General features: G+C 36.3%; 3 protein-coding genes across 6 annotated transcripts in view; 2 read left to right on the forward strand and 1 right to left on the reverse strand.

The window, feature by feature from the left end:
* LOC107756922 (metal regulatory transcription factor 1-like) overlaps positions 1 to 4,775 on the forward strand; it is a 31,149-nt gene extending 26,374 nt beyond the window's left edge. For all 3 annotated transcript variants that reach the window (XM_016574251.1, XM_016574252.1, XM_016574253.1), the window contains 3 exons: positions 776 to 1,302; positions 2,551 to 2,608; positions 3,788 to 4,775. In XM_016574251.1, coding sequence (XP_016429737.1) covers positions 776 to 1,302; positions 2,551 to 2,608; positions 3,788 to 4,221 — 1,019 coding nt within the window. In that variant the 3' untranslated portion in view covers positions 4,222 to 4,775. The remainder of the gene's footprint in view (positions 1 to 775; positions 1,303 to 2,550; positions 2,609 to 3,787) is intronic.
* A 1,118-nt stretch (positions 4,776 to 5,893) lies between these two features.
* Positions 5,894 to 9,588, reverse strand: part of LOC107756923 (gastrula zinc finger protein XlCGF52.1-like) — a 22,836-nt gene continuing 19,141 nt past the window's right edge. Inside the window, exons 3-4 of the mRNA XM_016574255.1 lie at positions 8,044 to 8,049; positions 5,894 to 7,005 (exon numbers count right to left, since the gene is read on the reverse strand). Of these exons, the coding sequence (XP_016429741.1) occupies positions 6,961 to 7,005; positions 8,044 to 8,049 (51 nt within the window). The 3' untranslated portion in view covers positions 5,894 to 6,960. The remainder of the gene's footprint in view (positions 7,006 to 8,043; positions 8,050 to 9,588) is intronic.
* LOC107756924 (yrdC domain-containing protein, mitochondrial-like) overlaps positions 8,514 to 9,588 on the forward strand; it is a 9,144-nt gene continuing 8,069 nt past the window's right edge. For both annotated transcript variants that reach the window (XM_016574256.1, XM_016574257.1), the window contains exon 1: positions 8,514 to 8,764. In XM_016574256.1, coding sequence (XP_016429742.1) covers positions 8,596 to 8,764 — 169 coding nt within the window. In that variant the 5' untranslated portion in view covers positions 8,514 to 8,595. The remainder of the gene's footprint in view (positions 8,765 to 9,588) is intronic.

The raw sequence follows: 9,588 nt of genomic DNA on the forward strand, positions 1-9,588 counted from the left end.
TACTTGTTTGAGAATCGAGATATTTCCTGATATAGTTAACACGTTTGGAAATATTTCGAATAAAAAGGAAAAAAAATTAAATAAACATAAGCCTATATCAGTTATACAGTGCTATTGTGGCTGCTATGTGACATGAAAAGCATGATGAAACTCAGCTGCCTGTAGCTTTCTAGTAACTCTGAAAACCTTGATTAGCTTGTTGTTTGTAAACTATTGGCATGTTTAACAAGATTACATCTTGAATATGAACATGAATATGAATGAATACATTTTATACATATAAGTTGCATATTTTTGGATTTTGTTCAATTGTAAAGATTTCTTTTATTTTCATTATTAAGAGGTTTGCACAAGAGTTAACTGTAAACTGTGCAAACATTCAACTTTGCTAAAATTAAATGTCTTGCTTTGGTCTACACTGGAAGTGTTCCATTAACTCTGCTAAACTATAATTAAATATGAACATGAATATGAATGAATACATTTTATACATACAGTAGCCTATAAGTTGCATATTTTTGTTTTTTGTTCAATTGTAAAGAAAAATTTTCATTATTAAGAGGTTTGCATTCAACTTTGCTAGAATTAAATGTCTTGCTTTGGTCTACACTGGAAGTGTTCCATTAACTCTGCTAAACTTAATAGGAAATTTGAAAACGATATTAAAATAAAAACTAATTTAAAAATACAAAACTATAATATCCTTGCTGCATAGTAGGAGTGAGCCATCACATATCCTGTGGCTCAATCTGACGTCAAGCCTCTGTCTCTCCAGATAACCTAGCGGAGTCTTTTGGCCTTGAGCCGTCACCTCAGACAGCTGCTGCAGACGTGTCCACTCAGCCCCCTTCATCCACCTCTTCCCCATCCTGCTCCATCACGACCCCTGATGTGGAGGCTCAGACTCCGCCTACGAAACTCCCCTCTCAGCCGGCCCCGCCCCCTCCCGCTGTCAGCAGCTCATTACTGACCTCCACTTTCCCCTGTGCTCTGCCCACCTCATCAAACTCACCAGAAGTGCCCGCTCCATCTGCACCCTCAGTCACCCAGCACTACGTGACACTGACCTCTACGGCTCAGCCGGTGCCTCCGCCATCCGAGCCTGGAGTCTCCAGCGTGCCGGCCGTGACGACTGAGGTGACGGCAGCAGTAACGCGCACGGTGCCTTTGGCTCCTCCTCCTCCTCCTACAATCACTATCGCCCCCACACTCGGCCTGCAGCCCAGCATCGTCATGTCCGATCAGAACCTGCAGTGGATCCTCAGCAGTGCCGCCAGCGCGCAGCAAAACCCTGAACAACAGGTCCAGCAGTCTACCGTTCAACTACATCTGTGGTTTTACTTTAGCTTCAGCTGCATGTTTCTATCTTATATTTTGTCTTAATTTATTAAGCTGCCCTTAAAGGGATAGTTCACCCACAAATGAAAGTTTTGTCATTATTTACTCGCCCTTGTGTCGTTCCAAACCCATAAGACTTTTATTTCTATGCGAAACACAAATGAAGCTATTTTTAATGAAGCCTGGGAGTATCGCTCTATTGCAAGTACATTACAACAAAAGTTCATAAAGATATCGTAAAATAAATTGTGAAAGTAAAAGATTTCTTTTATGATGTCTTTATGAACTTTTTGAAGCTTGAAAGTTTTAGTGAAAAAAACTGAAATGAAAAAATAAGCTGAAGAAAAAAAAAACATTTTTAAAAAAACATCTAACGTTTATGGAAATCTTATGGGTTTGGAATGACATGCAGGTGAGTACCTGATGACAGAAATTTCATTTTTTGGTTAACTATACTAGCATCATGTTAGAAACATGTTAGGAATGTGTTAAAACATGGTAGCAACATATTAAAACATGTTAGAAACATGCTAACAACATGTTAAAAATGTTAGAAACGTAAAAATCTATCTGGCATCATCAGATTATTTAAAGTGCAGTTTTTCTAGCTGCATATTGTATCTGATGCATATTGTAGTTTATTATTGTAGTTTGTTCTGGCCAAGAATTAGCCACTGTATCAGGAACCAGGACGACATTCAAAGATTTGATTCTATGAACCTCACAATGTTTCTCAAATCCAGCAGCTAATTCATCCTCAAAGGCACACATCAGAGCAGCTTGACAAATTTAAAACACAAATTTGACTTGAAAGTAAATTGTTACAACCATTATGGCCTTCATATATACATCATATACATCATACATCAGTGAAATCATTATGAAATCATACATATACATCAGTGAAATCATTCAGTAATAGGTTCTTATTGCTGTTTTTAGTGCACATGGTTATTGCTATTTAGCATCGTGTGTGTGTGGTTTTGTTTTTAACTATTTCATTGCTTGCTTTTGCTTTTACAAACATGCTAATCTTGCCTGGTATGCATGTATGATTATTTTGCAGATATTCTCTGAATTTGTTTCTTTTTTACCGTTAGATTGTTTTAACAGTAGTTATGATCTTAATAATTGTCTAGTTCAGGTTTCAATTAATGGCATACATTTATTTATTCTTCTCAGTTTTTGACATTACTACTGCTTTTATTTCAGGGCCCAAAAGTAGAGAAGGTCTTTTTTACAACAGCCATACCAGTCGGTGGACGTTCAGGTATGATTGAATTTTTATTGATTTTAAAATTTGCAATGACAACAGAATAGGGCTACATGATTTATTTATTTTTATTGCAATTCCAGCTTCTGATTCTCTTGATAGGTTAAGCATAATCGTCTATGATAATGACTGATTGGTTATTTATCCTTAAACTTTTTTTCCATTTGACATTATCTTGCACTGATAACAAGCTTGAGGTTGCCAGATGTCAAGGGTTGAAATACCTCAGAGAGTATTTTTCTACTTAATCTTCTCAATCTGGCAACCATTCGTCACCACACCACAAGTAAATGCTGTCAACAGCAGGAAAAAATAATAATAATTGTCAACATGTTTTTAGTATTAGTAAATGATGTATAAAATCAGGCAAATATAGATAGGAAAAATGGTAAAGTTTGGTGTATGCAAGTGAAAACAGCCTTTGCAGATTAGTGATTGAAATCTACAGATGTCAATAGAAAAAGTGCAATAAAATGTGTATTTTAGATGGTTTCTTTCCTGAAACAACACATTATGAGAAGCCAAACAGCCCAAAATCTCAAAATTGGCCTGCTTTATCTGTGGTGTCTTGCCTTAATAGAAAAACATTACATAAGTGGGAATTTCTGGTGTTAATATTGGGAATTTTACTGTTTTAGCTTTTGAGAGAAGCTTCTAGTTTAACCTGTTTTCATAATTTAGAAAAAATTTTAATTTGTATGACAAATATATATGTATATGTTGTCGTTCTCTTTATTTGTGCAATAATTCTGATAAAACAGAAAGAGAAGATAATCACTATTATATTTTTGAGTGACTTGCCAAACAAAAATGACTGTGAAGCATATTTTATTAGATTGTACTGTTTTTAGTGTAAATAGACAACGGTTTTATTCAGAGATGTGTTTAACTGATTTATTTAAAAATGTATCACCTGAATGTATTTTAGAATTTTTGTCTAGTGTAGATTTGAAACATCTTTTATAACTCTTTGTTAATTGTATACCTTGTGTAATTTATTCTGAGATTGCTATGAAAATAGCCTTGATGTTGGCATGGCGATAAAAAGTGAATAAATAAATATATATATATATATATATATATACATTTTATACCCATTATCGTGCAGCCCTAACAGAGAGTGCAGTACAGATTTTCTTGAGTGTCTCTCACAGGTAGTTGTTGTGGTTGTTTCAGGGAACGCAGTGCAGCAGATCGGTCTGAGTCTGCCGGTCATCATCATAAAGCAGGAGGAGTCCTGCCAGTGTCAGTGTGCCTGCAGAGACTCGGCTAAAGACAAGAGCGCTGCCTCCTCACTGGAGAAGTCAAAGAACACGTCGCCTCCTCCTGCTGCGCCTCCTCCAGCTCCTCCTGCTCCTCCAGCTCCTCCAGCTCCTCCTGCCCTCCCCGAAGAACCTCCATCCTGCTGCCCATCTAAAGAGAACCCCGCTCAGCCCCAACAGGACAACCTGGCCGCTCCGGTGACCCCCAACACCCCCAGCGATGGCCTGGCCGGCATAGATGTCTCAGATCTGCTCAGTCCAGACACCACGGCCAACATAGAGGCTCTGCTGATGGTGGCGGATGAGTTCGGCTTGACCGATGGAGGCAGCAGCAGCAGCGCCCCCTAGAGGCTCAGGCCTCACTGTTCGTCTGTACCGTGTACGGATGGGTATCTCACATACACCTGTACCTCTGCTATAGGCACGCGTCTCTCCCCAGGTCTGTGTGAAACGGAGTGGTTTTTGGTGCACTTTTAAGGGAGAGTAGCAGGCGGAGCAGTTTAGGGCACCAGGAGAAGTAGCTTAGTTGCTTCTCATAATGATTTGAGTCTCGGTAGTGTTTTAACCCCACTGTTTTGGTCGATTATTTCAGAGATTATTTAAAGATCTAAATCTGCTTATAGAGATTCTCCGTACAAAACAAGACGAGTTTTCGCCCGGCCACATGCTGTACTTGAGTTTAAACTTGAAACCCACTAGATGGATGGGAATTTACTACACGTTAGTTCACTGGTGTGTCTGAGACTTCAACAGAAAGGCCTTCATCACAGTTTGTGGGTAATGAAGTCATCTACGAAAAGTCCTGCACATTGAAACGTTGAAGTATTTTATGTGTAATTTATTAGAAAGGCTGCAGTGCTCAAAATAATAATAATAATGTGATTTTTTGAGATTTTATTTTACAGTTTGTCACTCTTGATAAAGTGCGATCGACATTTACCTGCCTTTTAAATGTCATTTAGGTTTGTTTGGCTACCTATAACTTAGTATTTAATTTTATGTATGTTAATTTATTGAAATACTTAATTGTTGGATAAATGTAGCTCTTTTCCCCAACTTTTCACTATATTTTTCTAGATTTTCCCCAAACTATGTCTTTAAGTGAATCTCACGAAACCCGTCTAGAAATTTTCTGGGTCATATTTCCCACAATCAAAACAAAAATATAAAATGGTAATTTTTGCATAAAGAAAATTAACCCTATTTTACTTTTATTATTATTATTTTTTAATATTAATGACAATTTAATTCCTCCAATTTTCATTATAGTAATGTAAAAATAATATAAACAATAAATACAAATAAATATAAATATATTATTTAAACTGAATTGAATTTAGACATATATATCGTGGCCACAAATTAAGAATTCGTTCCCACAGCAATGTTTTTTTCTTGTAACACGATTTACTAATTTGTTTTAATTATATAATGGCCATGATTTACTACAATGAGGAATCAAATTAGTATATCGTGGCCACAATTTATGAATTCACTCCCTCATTGTAGTAAATTGTGGCTACTATTTACTAAATCATTCCCTTGTTTTAGTTAAATTAGTATGTGGCCATGATTGTTAAATCAAGGGAACAAATTTGTAAATTGTGGCAATGAATTAACAAGTCATGGGAAGAAGTTCTTAATATGTAGCCACAATATATAGTCTTTTTCTTTATGCAAAAAATAGATGTTTTTTTTTCCTCTTGATTTTTGGATGAAATATGATCACTCTCGAATACTCTGTGATGAAATCAAACACTTTTGCCTTTGTGATAGGCATGTGGTTGGGTCTCCTTTGGTTTTTTTCCCCCCCATCGGTTGTTACAGATCTCTGTTTCCCTCCTTTTATCAGTGTCTCCCTGCACTTTTTCTTTCGTGAACCCCGTTTCTAAACCCGCGTGAGTCTCTTGTGACCCGCTCAGGGATGCAGAAAAACAAGCAGCGGTATATTCTGAGATGATAAGTGTGTGTGTGTGTGTGTGTGTGTGTGTGTGCGTGCGCGCATGTGTGTGTGTGCGTGCGTGCGCGTGTGTTTGTGTGTGTGTGTGCGTGCGCATGTGTTTGTGTGTGTGTGTGTGCGTGCGCTGACCAGATAAGCAGACACAACTCATCTGACCTGTTGTTTTGAACCTGCTTGTAGTGCACTACCCAGCCACGGTTCAACGCCGCTCGTTTGCCCCTCATTTATATACCACTGCTGTATAGAGGTTCTAAAGAGCTGACGGTCATGTAAATACATAGTACATTTGAGATGATAAATGTTCAAGCCTTTAGATTGTATTTGTATTTTTGTATAGAACTATGAGAAATCAGACTTTGGGTGTGAGATGAGATGAGAGACGTGACTCTGCACTGCCTTTACTGTCACCTGTGCATCTCTTATGCAGTATGTAGTTCTCCGCAGATCCTTGTGTTTCAGACTCAAGTAGGACTTGCCTTACAACTCGTGATAGTTATTTCATTTCAGCATGGACTAGATATGGAGAATTTGAATCGGATAGATATTATCGAGCGAGCCTTTTCCTATCCAGTGCCAAATTAAACCGTGAACTGACAGTGATGCTTCATTGCGCTGGTAGCTCTGTGTACGTCGCTCCCAAAATGTTAATCAGTTGCTTTGTTATTTATCCACTACATTTGCTTATTAATGGGACCTGTGCAAACCTAGTACTAGAACATTATAATGCGTCTTTATAAATCTTTCAAATTATAAATCTTTCTGAACAACACAGTTTTTCCCTAATAAATGCACTTATTTTGGGGTCCAGCCAATATAATGATCAACCGTACCTTAATTATAATAATGCACATGCTTTCCGACCTTGTTTTGTTCGCATATTTCGCATAGGACTCTAGTTTTGACAAGTTACTTTACATGAAAGATTCATTTTGATTGAAGGCAGTTATTATTCATCACCTAACAAAAATAAGCAACTATGCAATGTCATGGAGCATATAGAAAAAACATAAAATCACTCCATCTGTACATGTTCATAAGCAAAATATGTGTGTCAGCATTCAGTGGTCATTTTAGTATGCAAGTCATCATTTAGAGAAACAGCCGTGTCCTATTGCAGTATTTCAAGTTTAAAAGCCTTTTTTTTTTTTCTTAAGTCTCAAAATGTTTGTTGTGTACAGTTATGTGTTGGTGTGACTTAATCTGTTTTGTTTTGTATCTGGGCATTGCAATGTTATATATGTATATGTATATTTTTCCTGTTGAAAATTATTGCTGCTTCAATGTATTTTTTATTTTTTTTTATTGACCCCCACATGACATGAAAATCTTGCATTTGTTTTAATGTTGGAAAAATACTGGTGAAAGAACTACTTGCTTGATTGTCAACCCTTCTGGTTTTGTTCTTGCTCAAGATCGACTCTGGTTCATGTAAACCCGCAATGTTTTTTTTTTATATTTTTTATTATTATTCCAACTTCATCAGGTGCCATCATCATCATCATTACGTTTTCATTCACACATGGGACTTCTTAAGGCATTAACTTATGATTTAATGCAACAAAACTAGCTTAATAAACCGTTGCTTTTCGTTATTCTGGATTTCTTCGGGTTCAGGCAGCATCAAGGACACTAGACAAGAGGAGAAGTTGGTCTGGCATGTTAGTGGAGTCTCAGAAGCTTGAGGTAAAGAGGAAACAAATGCTTCCATAAGGACTGCTTTTGATACCCAAAGTGTGAGGAAACTGTAAAGATCTGTATTTTTAAAGAATGTATAATGTGAAATTTTTCTCATATGCTTGTTTTGTATAAAGTATTATGGCAAAGTAATAACTTTTTGAATCAAAAAGCAATACAATACCAGTAAAATCCTGTCCGAGTTGTTACATTATTTTACTTGTTTCAGAAAGAAATTGCTCTATCACATTCACATTAAGATTTTATTTATATATGCATACTTGTAGGTTTCAAATACTGAAAGGAAACCGTTCAGTTATCCAGTCCTCGAAGTGATGCATTTTCAAGGCGTCTTTCCTACCAAAATAAACATTTGAATGAGTAGCTCTGCAAACAGCAATTTAGAAGCACATCTATAAAGAATATTAAAAACCTACAGCGACTATTTTCTGAATTTCCAGCAGGTCATTCAGGATCATGGTGCAGAGCTCCATCTGTTCTTGTCTGTCAGAGATTTTTCCATCAAGAGCCTCCAGATGTCTCACAGAAGGGCACTGTTTGAAAAATGTATTTATTAGTGAATTAAATAGTAAAATAAATAAATACAGAAACATGCAATTTACCTGATCTGCAGGCAGATCTTTTATTTGGGTGTTTGATTCTTCTGTGTTTTCTGAAGTATGGACATTAATAAGAAATATCAGTCTATGACATTATTCTTTAAATGTACGAAAATATCTCACCTGTAACTGACGCCATTTTTAGTTTTGTTTGTAAAACGGTAAATCTGGAAGCGGTCGATCTTAATTATATTAATTAGTAATTAGTCCTAATTAATTACACGAGCAAGTTAATTATATTTATCGGTCTTAACAAGATGCACCTGGATTGCTTACTCGGAATTTGTTGTTCCTGCACGACTGAAATAAAGATCTAAATTTAAAAGTAATTGAAATTTTTTTTTTTGTACCGAAGTTTTGTTATGAAGGGACTTTTATTTTGAATGGACTTTTATTTTGAAGTGCTGTCAAGCGTGGCTTCCTGGTTTATGAAAGCATGGTGTCTGCCGTCATTGAGCCGAGCTGTTTATGGTACTCTTCAGTTTTATTCGTACGGCCGGCATACGTTTAAATATTTACTCGTTCACACTAAATAGGCCGTTTAGGAGCGTCGGCATGTGTAAAGAGCTAAAGACGAGAGTCCTGCGGTTATCAGCGCAGAGCTCCGGTGATCCGACCTCACAGCAGCAGCAGCAGGGTAAGAGCCGTCAGTGATATATGGCCATTTATGCTCTCGAATGTGCTTATTTATTCGAGAAACAAACACTACTGTCATTTTTCTGCTCGTGATTTACAGCACGCGCTCCGTTTTCGTATTTCTATCATCTTTTACTCTCAGCTATGGCACTTTTGGCTCTGTGGACTAATATTAAACACCCTCGCTAGTCATGTATTGTCTTTAAACGTCTCAACGACGGATATACATCAATGTTGTCATGAATATTCTACTACAGTGTCATTTCCACTATATTTCAAGTTATGTATTATGAACGACTGGTGCTAAAATAGGTTCATGACCCTGGAGTGATATTCTGTGGTGGAAATGACATTTTCAACTCTTTTTGTTGTAGATTTGTCAATGTCATAGCTAGCGATTATCTAAATACATAATTACATTTTAGAAAAATAATGGCTTTTTAAAGGTATTCTCAAATCTTTTTTTTTTTTTTTTTTTTGCTGTTGTTCTTCACTATTTTCTATATCATCCAATTGTCTCCCTGGTAACCAAGTAGGCTACACTTATTTTTAACTTCATTTGTGCTAAAATTGTTGGTTTTGGGCAAAAATTTTTGGTTTTGGCAAAAATTGACAACTTTGAGACATTTAATAATTTGAGTAAAAATAAAGTAAACATTTTTTTTTAAAGAAGCACAGACATGCATAACAATGGTTTATTTCACTCTTTGTTCAGATTATTGTAGTTTAACCCTTGTGCGACCTTTTGGACATATTTGTCCTTTTCAGTTGTTTTATTTTTTTTTTTATTTTTTTTTTTTTATATCATCATTTTGCCTGTTATTG

The sequence above is a fragment of the Sinocyclocheilus rhinocerous genome, unplaced genomic scaffold, assembly GCF_001515625.1.
Source record: "Sinocyclocheilus rhinocerous isolate Xijiao unplaced genomic scaffold, SAMN03320098_v1.1 scaffold773, whole genome shotgun sequence".
In the NCBI taxonomy this organism is placed as follows: Eukaryota; Metazoa; Chordata; class Actinopteri; order Cypriniformes; family Cyprinidae; genus Sinocyclocheilus; species Sinocyclocheilus rhinocerous.